We start from the raw sequence: 20,335 nt of genomic DNA, 5'->3' as shown, positions 1-20,335 counted from the left end.
AGCTCCAGGACTCGGGGTCTGAACGTTGGCCTGGTCACCACCTCCATGGGCACTGCCTGTCCTCCCTGTGTCTCTTTGGGCTTTCCTCCTGATACTCCTAATGTTAATTGGCAGCTCTAAATGTGCCCTTGTGTGAGTGTGTGCCCTGCCATGGACTGGCACCCAACCCTGCAACACAATCAGGAGAGGCTGTGCCACCCGTGACACTAAACAGGAATAAGTGGGTATGAAAAGAGAAGGGGGCAAAATAAAACTGGGTTTTGAAAATAACTGTGTTTTGGGGGGCTTGTAACTTAGTTCAGAAATAAAAAAAAATCCGCAGTGGAGTTCAGACATAACAATCACATTGTCCTTATGTGGCAGACGACCAGGGACCTTGCCCCACAGGGACGCCTGAAGCAGGGAAGGACCGGGAGAGGGGCAATATCTCCCTTGGGCGCAAGAGGACAGCCCCCCTGGATTCCATCAGCCCTGTGGGGGGGCCCGTGGCCACCACTAGGGGGCGCCTGGATGGTTCCTGAGCCCTGGAGGACAGCACTTCCGTCACACCAGGAAGTGCTGCTGGAAGACAATCACAGAACACCTGGAGCACATCCAGGGCGGGATAACAGGGGCCGCCTCAGTCCATTCGGGGAGCCGGAGTCGGGTGGAGGAAGACGGAGCTTGTGAGGGAGGAGTGGAGGCGGATGAGGAGTAGCGAAAAGGACTGGATTTGTGGATTGTGTACGATATTGTGTGTGGTGTTGTGAGCCTCAGTGTCTGTCTGTCTGTCTATCTGTCTGTGTCCCGCTATCTTTCACACTTAATATAGCGCCCTTGCATTGTCAGCACCCCACAAAGGTGATTTACACACGCAGAACAGTTCAGTTTTATACAAGGCTGGTAATGGGAGACTGAAACTGCCGACCTGGGCTTTACTGCCCATAACCACCGAGGGTGGCACTCTGCCATCAGTATAAAAGCTTGGACATCTGACCCTCAGCCACTAGGGGGTGCACTGCCATCAAGATGTAGTCTTGTGCTGTTAGATCGGCTTATAGCCTTGGCCACTAGGGGGCATGCTTTTATTAAGGTAACGTCTTCTGCTGTAAGGCCACCAGCAGGGCAGCCTAGTGCTACAGAGGACAGACTGTCATGGTGGTGCCATAACCATTGCCAGTAGGTGGCACACTGCCTCTGGGGGGTACACCTTCATTAAAGCAAAGTCTTGTACTGCAATTGCAGCTGGTAACAATGGTCACTTGGGAGGGGGGGACACTGCAATCAATATAAAGCCTGAAAACGTCAGCCACCAGGGGCCACACTTCTATCAAGATGTAATAACATGAACTTGGCCAGTGGAGGGCACACTTCCAATAAGTTCAAGTCTAGCGCTGCACGGAGACAAGGGGGTACAGAGCCTTGTGCCTTGGAGGCTTTAACTGCGGCCACTAGAGGGCACAGTGCCATCAAGGTACCTTCTTATGCTTTTGCCTTGGCCACTAGAGGGCACCTCTAAAGTATGATGCCGCCTAGTGCTCCAGATGCCATAACAACAGTGGGCAGACTGCCTTCAAGGTGCAGTCTTGCTTTGCAGGCCATAACCACATGCAGTAGGAGGCCCACTGCCACTAGGAGGCGTACACTACCATCAAGACACAGACTTGTGCTGTAATTATATCTGGTGAACTTTCATTAGGGTAATAACTGCCACTAGGGGGCACACTGCCATCAAAGTGCTGTCTGGTGCTATAATTACAGCTTGGCCACCAGGGGGTGCAGTGCCGTTAAGATCAGTTTTGTATTGACAAACGCTTTCTACACGTTGGATTTGGGCCCCTAGGTGTGCATGGCTGTGATGTTCTCTCTCTTGGTGGTCTGTTTTTCTCTTGGCTGCATGCTATCGAGTGTCACTAGATGGGTGAGTCCCTTTCACTTAACATCATTTATTTGCTTTTTAAAGTGCCATCTTGATGATGCAAATCTGAGGAGCGATGAACCCATTCACGTGTGCAGACTCCAGTGACCCTGAAGCCATGAGGTTAGCTGGCCTCTGATGTCCACCTCCATTGCACATGAGGTGTCTACTGGAACAGAAAAGTCCAAATCTGGCCTTGGTGGACGCCACAGATGAGGGTCTTTTACTAAAGGGGACAACAGAAAGCCAAGCAGTGACCCAAATCACCACATGGGATTCCTGCCTCTGCTCTGCTCCTCACTTAATGCCGGCTACAGGCATACAGAAGGAGGAGGGGCTAGTAATGGGTGACCTAAAAAAGGGGTGGGGCTAGTGTACATCAGTGTGTAGAAGTGGGAGGGGCCAGTGCACACTGATCCACTAAAAAGCAATGTCTAATGTATGCGAACCTGTATGGGGCGTGGCTGACATACAAAGGGGAGGGGACTTGTGCACATTGACTAATGAAAGGGGAGATGCTGACATGCATTACCCTAAAAAGGGTGTGTGGCCAGGTCTATAAAAGGGGAGGGGGCTAGAGTATGTTCATTATCACAAAAGGGGCGGGGCTTGTGAGCAATGACCTTTAGAAGGAGGCCTGATTTACATTTATTCACAGTGGAGGTGGGACTAGTGTTCCAGTGTAAACCGGTGAGTAGAAAGGGCGTGACTGACCTACAGAAGGGGAGGGGCCAGTAAAACTGATTTACAGATGGGGAGGGGCCAGCATCTAATCACCTAAATTAAGCTGGGAGGAGTTTATGTATATAAAATTATAGATGGGGAGGGGCCAGCATACACTGAGGTAGTGGTTGGGGGGGCTGGCATATGTAAACATATTGTCATGTGAAGGGGAGGAGCTAGCACAAACTGGCCCCTGACTGGCACTTACGGCAGGTTTTGACGGGGAGCTCTTGCTGCTGCAGTCAGGATTTCCTTTAACCCACTGAGTGATGAGGTCAGCGACTCCAACTTTCAAACCTTCTGTTTCCTAAAATTAGAAAAAGAAAAATAAGGAAAACACCAAAAAGAATACTAAGAGTTTGGATTGTTGAGATTACGACCCCAATGTGCTTACAGATGCCATACAACAAGGATCAACAACCCACATTTTATATAGTGCCTTTCTAAGGTCTCCCCCTACTGGTGTGTTTGCTCGTCACCCTGCATCACCAATCCAGCTGGACTAAGCGCGTCACTCACTGAGCCAGCAGTGGGATTGAACCTGTCTGTGAACATCTGTCTTTATGTAGCGCGTTTCTTGAGGCATGCAGTGGGAGTGCTGGCAGGTGACAAGATTCACTGAGGGTCACCCACCCAGTATGCCCTCCCTGAAGCTTTGACTTTGAGCAAATGGAGGAGTCGGTACGTCTGACTGTCCCTCAAGGATGACCAGCCTCCTCCATGATGGTCTCCTTGAGGTCCAGTTGTGCCAAATGCTTTTGATTGCGCTGTACTGACTCTGTGCCCCTTCACTTCTGCCCACCAGGATGGTCTCCAAAAGGTGATGGGCACACCAAGTTCTTCTTTGCTTGCTCAGTGGAGGTGAGCAGGAGACTCACTTGGAGTGTCAGACGTTAGGCCAGCTTGGACACTTGTCATGTTCAGTGTGTCCCAAGTGCTTTGACGTGCCCCCTGGGCATTGTCCCCAATTTGGTCATTTCTGTAAGGTGCTCAACATAAGGTCTGATCGCACCACTAATGTCTCAAGCTTGGACCCCTTCATTGATGCCGACCAGCCCCCTTTCCCAGTAGGTCTGAGATGGTCCTGCAGATGGCCACCTTGCATCTCAGGGTGGACATTAAAGACTGTTTGGAGTGCAATTTCCACTCACATCCAGCCATGTGATGCCATACGTGTGCCTGTCTGAGCTCCCCAAGTGCCATGTTTCCCAACCCAGCGGCCCACTCTTACCTTACACGGGGTCACTTTGGCACCAGCGTGGCTCCCAGGCTCACTGCCTTCCCACAGGGACTTCATGCTGGACACGGGTTCTGTGCCATGTGGAATGTCCATCAGGGGCTGTTTGTCTGGTTTGGCTTCTTTCAAGGAGGTCTGGAAGTGCCATGAAAAATAAAGGTGCCCGTCACTCTTAACTGCAAATGGTGCCTTTCAAGACGTGACAGAAACCAGAGAAGTTGAGGACAAAACAAAGGGAGATGACAAAGTCACAGCCAGGGTGGGCTACAGCTGATGACCGGAGGAGGCTGTTGGACACTTGGCAGACAGGGTGGCACCGCTAAGCCCAGAGGTGCGATCAGGAGGATGGGGTGGACGGGAGGGGACAATTTCATGAAACCTGACTGGCAGCGAGGGAGGACAAGAACTCGCATCGATACTCGTCAACGTCCCACACCTCCTGCTTGTTTGGAAAACTGGAGACATGAGGGGCTTCCCAAGAGGTGGGCGCCATCTGCGTCTCGTCCCACTTTGGCTGAGACACACCTGGCTGGATCTTTCTGCACTCTGTGAATGTTAAGCTTTTTCATGACTTGATGTCACTCTATATAGCGCCTTGCCATAGCTGTCATACAACAAGAGCAATTGTGGGGGGAGGAGGGGTGAAGTGACTCATGTAGTGACTTCAGAGGGACGACTGACCCCAAAATGTTTATAAACTGCTTTTCTATAGGGAGTGCCATCCCATTGTGCCTTATGGGCACAGTGACATTTCATATAGCACCTCTCCATAGTGCCTGATGAGTGCCCTGCATGGTCCTCGGGGTCACACAGGGGACTGAATTAATAAACGTGTGACATTATATAGCGCCTTTACATAGTCAGTGCACTCCGTGGCACTTCACAGAGAACAGAACAACTGTGTCCACCTTGGTACAATCGACTAGCTGGCATTGCTGACTTCGCCAATAACCTTCCTGTATGCAGTTCAGCTCCAGACCACCAGGGGGAGCACCATCACTACAGCTGCCCCTGTCATGCCATCGGACTGAAAATGTGGCGCAGCATTGATGGACTTTTTATTCTTAAGACTCTGAAACTGAAGTTCTCTTGATGTTCGGTGCCCTCATCAAGGGATCAAGCCTTGTGTTCTTGTAGCGCCCTCTTGGGATTGGAAGGAGTTTTCCTTCACGCTTTTCACTGCTAATTAAAATCAACAAGCACAATGTCGGCAAGTGAAGAGCCAACTTCAGTACAGGCATTGGATGTCTCCATGGCTGTCCAGCCCTTGGTGCATTTCCTGAAAATTTCTTCAAAAGGTCAACCACACCACCCTGACCCTCTTTATCTACCCATCCATGCTGGGGCATCGCCTGGCACCATCACGTGCAAAGTTTTAACCAACCCTGGACTATCTGGGCACACTCTTGGCAAGACCAGTTATGCCGATAAGGGCTTGTCTGGGAAGTGGGAGGGGAAAAAAGAGCAGCACCAGACACAGGGAGAACATGGCGACTCCACACAGATGATCAACATGGCTTGCTTGCCTGTAAAATGACCAGATGTCAGTGGCACAGTGGTTGGCATCTGTGCTACTGAGCTCCAAGAACCCGAGTTTAGTTCCTGCCCTTTGTGAAGTGTGCAATCTCTCCACGCATCGAGCACCTTAAATCGGCCAGGTAGGGCTGAGGGTGGTCTGTGCCCCCCACACCTGGTGGCTGTGGGGCTAGGCTCAAGGACCCTAATGCACTTCTGGAAACTTTTTTTCTGTGTTGCTCTTTTCGCTGACGATGCCACCAGTCACACCAGTCACCCCGCAGATGATAAATCATCCACTGACGACACTCCAGTTCGCTTCTTTGACGTTACGCGAACCAGACTTCGAATTAAAGGTTGCAATACCACAGCGAGACCACAAGACGGCGCCCAAACGGCGCAGATACTTCTCTAAAGACGCGGCCGCGCCGGGAGAGTTGCAGGAGACCACCTGAGGTCCTCAAGGTGACGAGCAGAGGGGCTTTTTAAAAACACACATCCTAAAAGGCCGCGTTGATTGGAGTGGAGGACGTGCGTGCGCTGAGACTCGAGAAGAAGTTTAATGAGCCGAATAATAAAGAGCGCCATCGGACTGGGAAACGAGCTCAGCAGAAGCGGCAAGTCGGCCTTTGAGAAACTCGAGGCGCAGCTCATCTTCCACTTTTATTATTAGCGGAAATTACAAAAATGTCACTTTATAATAAACTAAGCTGTACGCTTAGGGGCGAGCAGACCACTTAAGAAGGCTCCTGTGTTAAACGAGGCTGATGATTCGTTCAAACGAGAATTTAGACGGGGGGTGGGCGTATGCTGACTGGTCGAGTGGTCTATTTTTAAAGGAGATGCCTTTTAAGGTGGGTACTGTCCCAGAGGCCTTAAGTAATCATTCATTCCAATGAAGCCCACTGAGTCATAAGTGGAATTAACGTCGCGCTCTATTAATATTTCTGGTACGCAAGTTTTTATTTTTTGTTTTTTTTTTTCTCAAATTAAAGCACGGGAAGGTGAAATGACTTGGTCAGGGTGGCACAGTTATGGGCAAGATCTGCACCCACAACCGCTCAAAGCTCAAACCACCACACCACGGCCGCAGGCTGGCAGTACCCACTCCACTTTTCATCGGGTGTTAATTTGTAATATTGGTGCCCCGTAGGTGGGATGGTGTCAGTGCTGGGCAGACGCGGACAAAGCGACACATCGGAACTGCGCCCCCGCTTCTTCGCAGCTCGTAAATCCGCAGACCACTCACATCTGTTTCCGAGGATTTTTTTTTACTGCATTTCCTCTGACACGAAAGTAAAACCGTTGCGGAGAAAGCTGGCCACGTGCTAAAGCGCACAGATGGTATGTTGGATGTTTATTTCGAGCCCACCATCTGATCTCAGTCCTGCCCACCGGGGTCACTCAGTGTGTCAGCTCACGTTTCCTGTACGCCGCCGAATTTAGAGACGGAACCGCCGCTCTGCACCGCCTTCCCGCCAGGGTAAATAAACACGCCCCCCTGTGAGCGGTCCCGCTGCTGATTGGACAGCCTACGCGTCAGTCAGCCACGTGATCCTGCCATTAATAGTCGTGTCCGTGGCTTCAGGAGCTCCACGTCACGTCACATAAAACTGGCCCTCCAGCATTGCATTTCTTATGTAGGGGTGCATATCAAATACATACAAAAATCAAAATAAGGCAATAAATACATCGAGAGAAATGCGGCGGAGATACCTCCACGGCGTGAGTGTATTGATCCTTTCTGTCATCGATCTTGGAGATGGGCACGGGGGGCTGCATCTTCTTAACGCTGTTACTGTAAGAAAAACAAAAGACAAGTTCAGGGATGGGGGGGTAGGGGGGTCATCAGCTGGACTGCCTTGGCCACTTCCACCGGGTGCCCGCCATCGCGAAGTGTCACCGGACTTGTCGCGTTTGTCATATGTCGATCATCTTGATCAGTGCGATCGTGAAAATAAAAAGGGTCGCGTTTTAAACACAGACTTTCATCCAAAGGGACTTACAGATTATACTGGCGTGAAAATAAACTGCACGTGATGCGTACTGGACAACGAGGTATATAGAGAGTGGAGCAATGAACTCAATCAGAAACGTACCTATCATCTGTCCGCCCATCCATCAGTTATATAGCGCCTGTCATCTATCTATCTATCTATCTATCTATCTATCTATCTATATATCATATAGTGTCTTTCTCTCTATCTATCTATCAATCTATCTATGTATCTATCTATCTATCTATCATATAGTGCCTATCTATTAATCTATCATATAGTGCCTTTCACATCTATCTATCTATATATTATATATGTATATACTGTATACTATATATTCTTTTTTTTTTTCTTTTCATTTATTCATTCGCCAGCCTCTCCTGAAAGTGACACACCTGCAGTGGCTGGCACAGGACACAGCATCACGCAATTCACTAACACATCTCTATAGCCCGGAGCCTCCACCTTGGAGCTCCAAACAGGGGGTGTGGACTCCACTGAATGCCAATACGAGGCCCTGCCCGGTGGTACCGTTGTTTGGGGGTGGGTGCTCACCTGACTCAAATAATGACGACTGCCCGTTAAGTCAACGCCAAGTACTTTGAGGGTATCCATCCAGCAGATGGCAGCAATGGGTTGTCATTCCCACCCGCAGTCAGCTGATGTTCAGAAGACAATGCAGACGTGTGTTTATCCACTCGGTGTGTCAATGATGATATTTGTCTTTGTTTTACTCACAATGGCAGAGCTGACGTTGCCCGTTTGTTCATCACCACCCCTCACGGGCCCACAATGCAGCGGTAGCTCTTGTTATATTCTAACATGTGGCGTCTGTCTTGGCCTCATCCTGCCCTCCCTCGTCTGTGTGCGTGGCGCCTCCTGCCCTTTTGATATTGAAGCGGGTACGTGACGTGACGTACAAGGAGGACAGTGAACAGTGTAGAACTGTATGAAGAATGGCCATTTTAGGTACAGTGGGGATGCACAACAGTAGCCCCCCCTCAAGCACTGTTGGCAGGTGACATGCCATTGTCAGCTGCTGGTTGGGGACGTCACATTTCTTAAGCATAACATTCTTGAAATGATGGAGAGGCAAAGAAAGGTGGTGGCTGTGTCCGACCTTGGAGCGGCCATCAGATGACAGTGACAGAGAAATGGCGAGTCCCCAGAATGCGCAGACGGACTGAAGGAGCCGTTGGGTCGCCGCGTTTTCTTGCGCCATTCATTTCCTCCTCCTTGCATTTCCAGATAAGCGACTTTTCTGTTTTGTGGTTTTCTAGTTAGCTTATCTCGAGCAGCAGCAGCCGTGTGGATGGGGGGCTCACACATGGACTGGACTGGCACCCCACCCTGCCGTTTGCATCGGGGTCCGCTCTGCTGAAGAATCTGCAAAGCACACGAGTAGAAGTGACCTGTCAGGGTGCTGTGACGCGTCTCGGGGGCTCAAGAGGACACCAAAGTGTGCAGGCAGCAGCCTGGCCCTCTGCTTCGATGGGGGGGCCGTAACTTCCTGGGAAGATCAGCTGGAATCTTTCATGTTGTACTTTTCGGTTTGGTGGCTAATTTTTGATTCTCCGCTTGTTTTAGGTTCGGACAGCGGGCACCTCTGTGACTGGGGGGACACACTCTGGGTGCACAGCGTAAGCGCGAGGGGTCTCTTCATCTGCTCAACCAAACGGTGGAGTATTTGTCTGCCAAAAGGACAAAGGGGGACCACCCCCCTCCAGCTCAGGGTGACGACGGAATGAGCCGAGAGGTGACGAATACCGATGTCCATTGTTAAAGGCAGGATCGACCTCCTGTCAAGGGGATCAGTCACACGGGGGTCTGTGGGGGTCTTAAGTGGGCCTTATCTGTGCAGAAGTTCTTACGGTAACGCAGACAGACATTTTGAGAGTCCTACTCACTACTCGTACCGACAGCCCCAAAGAGTGGCGAGGTGCTGCATGTTCAAGGCCAGCTTAAGACCCCCTGACGGGCCCCTGGGTGACTTATTGAAGAGCGCTGGCCATGCTTTAAACAACGCCAGCCAAGAACATCCTGCCATTCAGTGCCCATGGAGACCCCACTGAAGCAGGGGGGCTTCCCCATTGGTGGTTCTGGCCCCCCAGACACCCTATCGTGTCATTCAGGTGGGGACCCCCTTGGTAATTTTGTGAGGATGCTCTGGTGGTAGATGTGCCCGTCTGTACGGTGATTAGCACGGTGGACCCCCACGTCTACCGATTACCTGCTCTGATGGACGTTTTGAACCCACCTTTTCTTCAGGGACCGATTCAGAGACTCCGTCCGTTCAGTAATCTAAAATAAAAGAAGGAAATCTTAAAAAACGAGAAGAAAAGTGAAGACCATCATAAAACTTCATTGGCGCTGCCCCTCATTTCAACGCTAAATCATCCTGATTCGCCCACCCCGCCCCACACTCACACTCACCGTGTAGGTGGTCTCGGCTGTCACCCTCTCATCTGCCTCACTCTGAAATGACAAAAGAAGCAAAACTCAGACGCACATCAGCGTCACACGGATCGGGGTCTAACACAATGATGTGCCCACATTGGCCCTCTTACCCTCTTAGGGCTGGCATTTCTACATCAGCCTTCATGTCCTTGAAGGTCCTGTGATACGTGAGCCCACTTTCCCCTTCTAGCCCAATGGGTGGTCCTGACAGTTAGCTGGTGAGGTTTTTGAAGGTTTCGTTTTTTAAAGTGGTGGGCAGACAGGGTACAGGGCGACAGTTTAACAGCGTTTGGGACCTTTGGTATTGGAGGGTCCATTGTTTTCAGATTCTTTTCATGTTTTCCTCGTTTAGCCCTTAGGCCGACGTGTGAGGCTCATTACAAATGTGTTTGTGCCCGTCTCAAATTGGGTTATTGTGCCATGGCAGCCTGGCAGGAGAGGGTTGTGCTCTGGCCATTTTCTTTCCATTGTATTCAGCTGCTTTGTTGTCTTTTCAATGTTTTTTCATTTATGCTTATGAGTGTTTTTGCCTTCTTCCTCTTTGTATTCTGTTATTCTCACACCGTACTGCCCAGCGTCTTTATGTTCTTTATGTCTTCATTAATTCTGTGCCCTCCGTATGTTGTGCCTAAGGGGGCGGGGCCTCCTAGCACCAGGCTGAGGCACCGCCCACTTCACTCAGACGTGGCCATTAAGTTTGTTACGAGACACGAGGGGCGCCTGAGGAGAGCTGAGAGTCACCAGGCCCGAACACAAGTTGCCAGGCGGCCCGAAGTCAAAGAGCGAGGTGTGACTAGGAAAGGAAATGGTGGGGCCCGCTTGAAAAGTGAGTTGATCAATAATTATTCTTCATATTTTGATGTATGTTCTGCTATTTTTTTTCTTTTCTTCTTTTTTATGTGGGCATCCATTCCATGAATAATGTGGGTGGAGCCCCAGGAGGCGGAGTCCACCTGACATCACCGCGGCTGACTCCGCCCCCACACCGTCTCTTTGATCTTATTGGACATATCGCCGTTTTCTTTTCTATTCCTGGTTGCTCTTTACTTGTTTTAAAGATTGCAGTTCTGGAGTTGAGCTTTGAAGACGCGTCTGCTGTGCCTCATTTTGCTCTTTTCAGCATTTTGGTTTTCTTTCTTTTGCTTCTTTTCATTTGTCCAAATGAATCCTTAATTAACAGAGATGCCTTGTGAGCCAGGGGTTTGCGGTCCTCCTCCCTCTTGTGGGACTTTTCCTTCTCTATTCCTCGTATGTTTCTTCTCCCCAGAAGCCTAACGGGTCTACGGCGTCTTATTGCACATGGCTGGCGCGAAAGGGGCAGCGAGGGTTGAGAGGAGAGACGTGACAAGGAGGAGATGACCAAGGTGCGACTGAAACATCTCCGAGCTGGTGTGGAGGCCTGCACGCCGACTCTGGGATCAACAAGGAGAGACAAAGGTGGGTTGAGAAGATCCGCTGATTTGGAGAGTGCAAGAAATATGAAGCAACAAATGGAGTCGTGAGCAGCAAAGTTCAGGACGTTGACGCAGGAAGACAGAAGTTCAGCAAAGTTCAGCGTTTACCTGCTTGTGTCCGCCTGCCATTGGAGCTCCTTTCAAAATCACCAGGCTGATCTTCTGTCAGGTGTGGACATCTCGTTGACCGCTGGACGTGTGTTGTGCTGCTTGTGGTACTTCACTGCCGACTTTGCCGATTCTCGTGATAACATCGGTGGTCGCAGTCTTAAAGACGCACGGGGGACAGAAACGACCCTTTGTCCCTCCCTGCGTGGCACCTGAAAATGGCGCATGTGAAGTGGAGAGAGTGAGGTGTGAAGAAGGCCTTGCTTTCCATTCCACAGAAAAGTCGGGACACAAGCGAGCAGCTGCAGGTCCTGACCGTCAGGCCACTCCTTGCCGTGGTGTCCTCCTCCATCGTTGGCCTCTAACAGTGCCGGGTGCACCGCTGGTCTGCTGTATTTAGGGTTTCAATCCAACAGGTGGCGCGCGATGCTGATGGAGTCCTCGCTAGGCGTCTCCTCGGAATTCTCCAAGCACCACCACAGTTTGTGAGCAGATGAGTTTTGGGGTCCTATTGTGTCCTACTGTGCTGACCCCTTTAAGTTTACCAGTCAAAGAGCCACCCACCCACTAGTGAGGGGTGACAAAAGCAGTGTGGGACTTCGGTGACAAGGGCGCAGACATGAAAATCTCTGGACTCTGGGTTGTTAAGGGGGGGAGACGTCAGGGAAACCAAGCCAACTAATGGCTGCCAGGCCGGGTGACGTTCTTGTAAATATTTAACGGGCCGAGTCGAGTCGTTTCCACGGTTACCCAAACAGCACATCGAGGACGGAGCTCCATGGTGACACAGATGACAAAGACCCCCATCTCACCCCTCGTCGACCTCGGTCTTTAATTCACTCGTTTGTTTGCCTTCATAACAAACATACAAATAGTCTCAGCTGGGCCGCGGCTTCAAGTGTTTGGCTCTTTTTGACGATTTTCCTGGATTTCGTCTTTTCTGTGCCGTTTGCTCCCATAGTTGTATTCCAATAGTAACAATCAAGTGACAAGTGGACTCGACACGGGTTCAAATGACCCCAAATGACGAGAGGCGGCAGCTCCCTCAGTGTGGCAACGAGAAGACAGCGGCTTAAAAAAGTCAAATGATAAATAAAATGAGGATGAAGAAGACAAGTCACACCTCAAAAAGCTGACAGACACGGCTCAGGGTCGAGGGCTGGCGCTGTCACCTGATGCCTCTCTGATGAACGGTGACAGCTAGATGAGTGACGTCACAGCCAGGTTCTGCTCGTCTGAGCCCACCGCCATCTTGCGCCAGTTGCATTTTGACTCGCATCTGAAATGGCGTCCTCTGTTGTTGTCAGCTGGTGTTTTGATGAACAATTATGGGGAGACCACCGGCTGGAGTCCCATTATATGGAGACCACCGGCTGGAGCCCCATTATGGGGAGACCACCAGCTGGAGCCCCATTATGTAGAGACCACCAAATTGGAGCCCCATTATGTGGAGACCACCGAACTGGAGCCCCATTATGTAGAGACCACCAAATTGGAGCCCCATTATGTGGAGACCACCGGCTGGAGCTCCATTATGTAGTGACCACCGAACTGGAGCCCCATTATGTGGAGACCACCGGCTGGAGCCCCATTATATGGAGACCACCGGCTGGAGCCCCATTATATGGAGACCACTAGCTGGAGCCCCATTATATGGAGACCACCGGCTGGAGCCCCATTATATGGAGACCACCGGCTGGAGCCTCATTATGTTGAGACCATAATGGAGGGACTGGCATCCCAACAAAGATGGCTGGCGATTCCCTGCCTGAATGAGATTCCATAATGGAAGGACGTGGATGGACACTCATCCCGATCAGAATGGTTGCTGGTATGGAAGGACAGACGGAGACTGCTTCCCGGGACCGCATACTCCCCCAATACACAGGGTGACAACATCCCTCCGGAGGTTAGTCCCATTTTTACACCAACAAAGCATGCTGGGAGCTGTAGTCCTGATGGGCAGCCCTGTTGGGGTATCTGGGTGCCGTCAGGGGGAGCTTCAGGGGAACAATAAAGCTACTGTGGGGGTCTTTAGACATGCAATGCTGTGGTGCCAGAAAAACTTCAGGGGTTCCTACACATCAGCGAGTCCGAGTCGGGAGGCCATGGACAACACGCACGCACAGAGGAGGAGTTTGAGGAGACACAGCTGCCATTACGAGTATCACGTGTCTCTGGAGTGACTTGGGATGTTGTCAATTGAGTTAACCCCTCATTGAATCTCAAATCTTTGTTCAGTCGGGCTGTGTGTGGTGCTTAGTGCCCTGGGGCGCCCCTTGTGGCCAGACCTCTGCTTGTCTCACAGAGCCAAACAGCAAATCATCTCCATGTGACACCCAAATGACAGAGGCTTGCAACATCTAAATTAACGTTAGGCAAAGGCAGGATGACGAAAGGCTTCACAGCAGAAATTTCATCACAGGCGTTGCTCAATGCCATTGTAGTGTGGCAAGCGTTTGTGCTACGGAGGAAGACTTTGGATAACACAAATGAAAAGTCAGTAGAGCAGACAGATACAGTTTACCCAAAATCCAGACCAGCATAAAGCAGGTTTAGAAAATGGACGGACGGGTGAATAAACTGTGATGGATGACTGGCATGGCCTGGTGACCAAAGAGCCTTACCAGAATGGGGGGCCAGTATGTTGGAGGGACAGGTGGAGATGGCCTGCCGGGAATACAATGCGCCCCTGACACAATAGGGGGCAGCGCTCCTGGGCTAGACTACCATTATGCCCACTGGCAGGGCATGCAGGGAACTGTAGTCCCATGAAGAAGCCCTGCAGGGTTCCATGGGTGCTGCAGGGATTAATGATCCCTAAATTACGGAGCTTCCGTCCAATCCTGTAGGTAACGCCTTGGCATCAGAAGACATGCCAGGGGCGCTGTATAAAGCTGAATTATACTTCTACGTTGTTGCTGTGCCATTGAGAGCAGTTTATACGTTACACCTGAACACTAGATGGCACTGTTTGTAGAACGCAGAAAAGCAAAATGTAGGCAGATTATGCCATCTGGGACCACCACTCGTCTTTCTTCCACTGGTCAATGTATTTATTCCTGATATTTTTCCACGTTTTTATACATGTGCCGACGTACAAACCAGAAGAAAATGGAAGTGCGTTTCAAGAAATATGAACTACAACAGAAGAATTAAGTGGACAGGACTGGCGAGCTTTGTTGGGCTGAATGGCCACGTCGTCACCAAACTGGCCAATCAGAGTGCTAGGGGTGTGCGTGGGGTTCACGTCAAGGCGGTGCATCAACACATTTTTGAGGAGCTATGCGCCAGGCTACACCGTGGGTACACCATAGGCCACGCGGGCGACAGCATGCCAACGGCATATAAACCAGCCTTAAATGGAGCCACTGTGACTCACCCAGGCGAAGGGGAAAGGACTCACAAAGCATGAAACTGGTGGGCATGAAAACCACAGCCCCAGAAAGTCTCCAGGACTGAACCATGAAAACATGTCAACAAAGATGTCATTGGTGATGCGCCCGCTAATTGGCACCGCTGCCAACACAGACATTTCAAGGCATCACCCACCACTACTGACAACACCCATCTGAACCCACTGATCCACTGGCAGCAGGACCCTATCCCAGCAAGACTCGAGTACAAGGCAGGACGCCAGTCCAACACAGAGTGAACGCACAGACCCTCACCACGGACAACTGCACTGGGCAAATAGGACATTAAAAAGGACCAGTGGATCGGAGTACCACTGCTTTACTTATGGGCACCAGTGGATTTCCAGGAGGGGCATCTCGACCCCACGAGCACATGCTGACCTTACCTTAAACGTGGGGCTCCTGGGGCTCAGTGGGCAGAAGACCTCCTCGCCCTCGCAACTCGAGATGCTCAGGTTTTTGAGCCTCTTCTCGGTGGCCTCCTTCCTCCGTCTCTCGATGTCCTGCTTCATCCGTTTTCTCTCTTCCTGCAACAACAAAAGGAACGCATCGGGGATCAACAGGTGAGCAACGAGTGGGAGACGATTCTTGTCTTTGGGGGTCTCTCTTCACAACAGGTACAGGGCAGAACCTGACTGACCACCGAGGGGACTTTTGGGGGCGGAGTGGCGCTATATATGTTACAGTAAGTCACCACCAATTGTTGTGTTTATACATACAGGTTTACACATTTTGTTTGGTCACATTTTTATTTTATAATATAATATAACATAATAAAACAGGACAGAATATAATATAATATAATATAATATAATATCCAGTGGCGGCACGGTGGCGCAGTGGTAGCGCTGCTGCCTCGCAGTTAGGAGACCCGGGTTCGCTTCCCGGGTCCTCCCTGCGTGGAGTTGCATGTTCTCCCGTGTCTGCGTGGGTTTCCTCCGGCGCCCGGTTTCCTCCCACAATCCAAAGACATGCAGGTTAGGTGGATTGGCGATTCTGAATTGGCCCTAGTGTGTGCTTGGTGTGTGGGTGTGTTTGTGTGTGTCCTGCGGTGGGTTGGCACTCTGCCCAGGATTGGTTCCTGCCTTGTGCCCTGTGTTGGCTGGGATTGGCTCCAGCAGACCCCCGTGACCCTGTGTTCGGATTCAGCGGGTTAGAAAATGGATGGATGGATGGATAATATCCAGTGGCCCATCTGTCGTACTGTACTGGGTATATCCATCCATCTTTCAAAGCCGTTTCTCCTCTGCTGGGTGGCAGGCGCCCATGCCAACAAGCATCTGGCGCAGGCAGGAGAAACCCCTGAAGAGGATGCCACCCCATCGTGAGGTGAACCCACACACCCACACACACTAAGAGCCAATCCAGTTGTGTGGAGGAAGCCCACACAGACTCCCATAGGGGCACCTGGGAGACGAATTCCTGGATTCTTTAGTTGCAAGGTGGCAGCGCCATCACTGGACCACCGTTAATGAGAGGGTTTGCAGTGCCTTAACCGTTTAAATGGCACCACGCGTATTTCTCACTCACACTTTTATCATCTCACCTTCACTCTGTCAGCCGTGGCGTTTCTTCCGAGTGACGCCATAGGGGAGACGTCCACATGAAAGACCCCCGACTCGTTTAGATCCATAAACAGATGTGGTGTGTAAACAGATAGTAACTGATTTTTGAGACCCCCCTCAGGGTTTCTCCCATTGCAGGTAAATAACTCCTTGGGCTCAGTTCACGTCTTCTTCATCTGCTGTGCCCTGCTAGGTCACCTGCCGGCCAAAGGGTCAAAGCACCAATTTCATCAGCAGTTGGGAGGGAACCCCTGAAAGGTCCCTTCTCAGAATGAAATGGTTCTTTGCCAATACGAGGGGCCACACAGTCCCACAAAGTGCCATTAGACCCGTTATTATTAAGAGCGTGTAGGTGTGCCCACCCTTGCCCATGCCTGCTGGACCATCGAAGCCCTCAAAGCCGCCACTCACCTCCTCCTTCTCCTGCCTCTCGAGCTCCTCCAGCTGCCTGCGCCGCTCCTCTTCCTCGCGCAGCCGCCGCCTCTCCTCCCTCCTCTTCTGCAGCTCCTCCAGCTCCATCTCCGCCTCGGCCTGCTTCTGGCGCAGACGCTCGTACTCCTGGCTCTCCTTCTCTTCCAGGCTGCGGCGGATCTTCTCGAGTTTGGCCTCGGCCTCGGACATGGCTTCTTGGTCGTCCTCTTCAGACAGGCTCAAGTGTCTGGAAGGGAAGGAGACTCCAGTTCAGTTGACTTTTTGTATAGCGCCTTACACCGACTGCAAGCACTGAACACAAATTTACAAATCGCTAATTACGGGCTGGCGCCCCCATCCTGATGGCATTCCTGCCCCTGCCATAGATACGTGGGTTAGGTAGATGGATGGAAGGACGGATGACTGCATAATGAGGACACACTCATTTAAACAGACAGGACTGACCGCTGATTAGCATAAATGGAAGCCAACAACGTCTGTCTATTCATCGAACGTTGAACCTCCGGCCACTGACCCCAAAGGAGGGGTGGTCAGGGCGCAATCGAAGGCTTTGAACTGCCCGGGTATGGCAGCCGCCCGCTGATGAGGCTTAATGTGAGGATGACATGAGCGCCAAGTGTGTCACTCTGTGAAAGGCGCTATATTAAAGACTGCTGCTAAGTTTTCTGTAAACTGACATCGCAGAACGGAGGACGAGGCGGCCGGGCGTTTTAACTCTGACCGCCGCCGGCGACCGCGCATGTGCTCTACCGATAGCTTCGGACAGACGCTCAAGTGTCGCAAGTCGCTTTATGACAATGAAAGTTACACACCCCTATCAGGAGCCTCCCATGCTGTGTTTTCCCATTCTGGTGCTCTGAGATGAAAGGCACTATAAAAGCAGTCAGCACACACACTCAAGTGAGCATGTATGTGTGCCACCTCAGCTTTACAGATGGCAAGGCAGGATGGCATCAGCACTTACATTTCCCAAAGAGGGTGCCCTCCACTGGTGCTCTGATTCTTCACCCTGAAGGACCTTAACAGTCCAGAGGGTGACAAATATGGACCACCTAAATAGGACTTCATGAGAAGAACCAGGACTTACAGAAGGAGAGCCCGTGCTCCACAGTGGTGGTCTGGCTGGCTGTCCTCAATTTAGTGACCTGAATGATGTCACTTATGCATTACGTGCACACACATTGGTGGTTAGGTGGTGCCAGCAGTGGGATTTTTCTCCGTGACGTAGCCACCTTGTGAGTATCGTGCCAGTTATTCAGCCTCACTGTGCACTCCAGTCCAGTAAGAGGGGCCGAAAGCTCCAGTGAATAAAGCGCCCAGCCTCACACAGCTTGCTGATTCTGCTTTCCCTCCCAAACAGAATCAACGGATTTCCAACCCCTCAGGAAACAACCAAAGAAAAAATCAAACGATGAAGAAGGGAAAAGCCCCCCGGCCACCCATTCCATCGACTCAGCACTGCCCCCCTCTGGCTGGGGCTGCTCAGTAACAGCAAGCAAGCAAGGAAACGGGAGGCCCAAATTACCTGAGGGCGAAGTAAGAGGACGATGTCTTCCTCTGGGCGGCCATAGTGACGAGTGACTAAGCGCCTGAGCGCCTTTCATCCTGAGGTCACTTTCAGGAAGGAAACTGAGCAGAACGGAAATGAAGAAAATAACGACGAGCTTATCGGGCCGCGCGCCAGACGTCCATCAGCCCGTCAGCAACATGAAAAGACAGGAGGCCAGCGCCAGTCAATGCCACCTTGGCCTGGGAGGGCCCCCTGAGTGTCCCCTATTACAGGGGTAGTCACTGTCCACCTAGTGTCCACTTACAGACACGACACACCTTCACGCCAAACTCCAGAGCTGCCTCTCCGGCTTCTTCCTGAGAGGAATGTGAAGAATGAAAGAACAGAAACTGGAGAAGTGCCCGCCGTCCACTGTCCAGGGACTGACCAATGGCCACATGGTCCCTGGCCTCTGGCTCACCAGCTTCTCGCTGCCCTCCACTCATCACACTGACCAGTCAGAACGGTCCACCCTAACTGTGAAAGGCACTATATAGTGTAAGAGCGCTACAAATGATGACCGGCGGGTTAACAGAGGGGGCACACGGCCCCAGAGACAAATCCTAGCCTGTTTCATCTTCTGTGACAGAATTCCAAGTGGCACACCAACAGAAAGTGACCCTCGAGCAGAGGGGCCAAAGCAAAGAAACATCGTGTGACAATCAAAGTCATCAAATGGAGTGGCACAGCAGTGACCCGGGTTCAAATGCCAGCCTTGTCAGTGCCACGTTCAGTGTGCACATTCTCCGCATGCCCAGGATGGCCCTCTGCTCATCCCCCAGATGGGTGGTCTGGTGACTGGCCTGGCCAGTGCTGGTGCTCTTTGGTTACCTTCATGTTCAGGGGGGCTTCTGCTCACCCACCAAACAGGTAACCCGCAGGACCTCAGTGTGTCACCGCAAAAACACACTGTGTGACAATCAAGAGTGGCACGCTGGTTAAAGATTGTCCCTCATCACTACAGTGAGCCAGCCCGGTCACTGCCTGTGTGGCCTGTGTCCCCATGTCACTGGTTTCTTTCCTAAAGATGTGCATATTAGGCTACAGGGCACTAAACTGGTAAGTGAGTGTGCCCTGCAGTGAGCTGGCATCCTCACCAGGGGTGGTCCCTGTTTTGCCATCCATATATTGGGGTTTAACACGTGGTTAGGAGACTTTAAGGACAGTAAATGATTTAACATCACAGTTTGTGGCCAGAGGACACACGCAAGGTGCTGAATTAAAGGATGCGCTGCGACGTATAAATGAATCGATTATTAAACTATAAAGGATGAATGGAGAAGACGGCAGTGAGCCTCAGGACCCCCGTAGTCCAAGAGAAGGTCCGAACTGAAGTACATTTTAGAAATGAAATAAAACATAGCATTGTGAGGGAGCGTCAGTGATGGCACTATGGTGGGATTACCCGAGGGTGACCCTCATTGTCGAGTGCCCGAGCGGCTGGACAACGCCAAGGGGATGCCCACATAACACCCGGCTGTGGAAGATAAAGGGTCCTTTCCAGAGTGTTTCTGCCTAGGGGGGTCACCAACCAAGGTCCTGAGCTGTTTGGTCGTGTGTTGGGTGCCACAACTGTACCAGTGTATGCCCCCCTAACCCAACCTTAAATAAAGAGCTGAAAGGCGCTATAAAATGGAGCTCAGCAGGAAATGGTGACATAATGGGAGGCTCTACAGTAAGTGACAATGACAGGACTTGGGGTTACGAGAGGCTCTATACACGCCTTAATGCTTCTTCTGTACATGACAGATGTGTATGATAAAAAATAACAAATTGTAATGAAATTAAAAATTAGAAAGACACTATTTACAATGCCCTGGCCTGACTTCAGGGGGTCATCTAGCTGGGCTAAGCTTCCCCCTTCAAATATCTTCAGCACCCCCACTCCACCCATACTGTCGTCTACACTGACACCCCACTTTAGAATTTCAGGTACCCCCCACATTTGCCATTTTGGTTCTGGGTTGGGAAATGAAATGACCACT

The 20,335-nt window shown here is 51.1% G+C and overlaps 1 protein-coding gene across 2 annotated transcripts in view; it reads right to left on the bottom strand.

The window, feature by feature from the left end:
• lsp1a (lymphocyte specific protein 1 a) overlaps positions 1–20,335 on the bottom strand; it is a 91,654-nt gene that overhangs the window by 17,408 nt on the left and 53,911 nt on the right. For both annotated transcript variants that reach the window (XM_039738327.1, XM_039738336.1), the window contains exons 5-11: positions 16,781–17,027; positions 15,191–15,331; positions 9,803–9,844; positions 9,627–9,670; positions 7,089–7,170; positions 3,852–3,992; positions 2,829–2,927 (exon numbers count right to left, since the gene is read on the bottom strand). In XM_039738327.1, coding sequence (XP_039594261.1) covers positions 2,829–2,927; positions 3,852–3,992; positions 7,089–7,170; positions 9,627–9,670; positions 9,803–9,844; positions 15,191–15,331; positions 16,781–17,027 — 796 coding nt within the window. The remainder of the gene's footprint in view (positions 1–2,828; positions 2,928–3,851; positions 3,993–7,088; positions 7,171–9,626; positions 9,671–9,802; positions 9,845–15,190; positions 15,332–16,780; positions 17,028–20,335) is intronic.

The sequence above is a fragment of the Polypterus senegalus genome, chromosome 1, assembly GCF_016835505.1.
Source record: "Polypterus senegalus isolate Bchr_013 chromosome 1, ASM1683550v1, whole genome shotgun sequence".
Classification (NCBI taxonomy): Eukaryota; Metazoa; Chordata; class Cladistia; order Polypteriformes; family Polypteridae; genus Polypterus; species Polypterus senegalus.
This window is presented reverse-complemented; position numbering and strand designations above follow the sequence as displayed.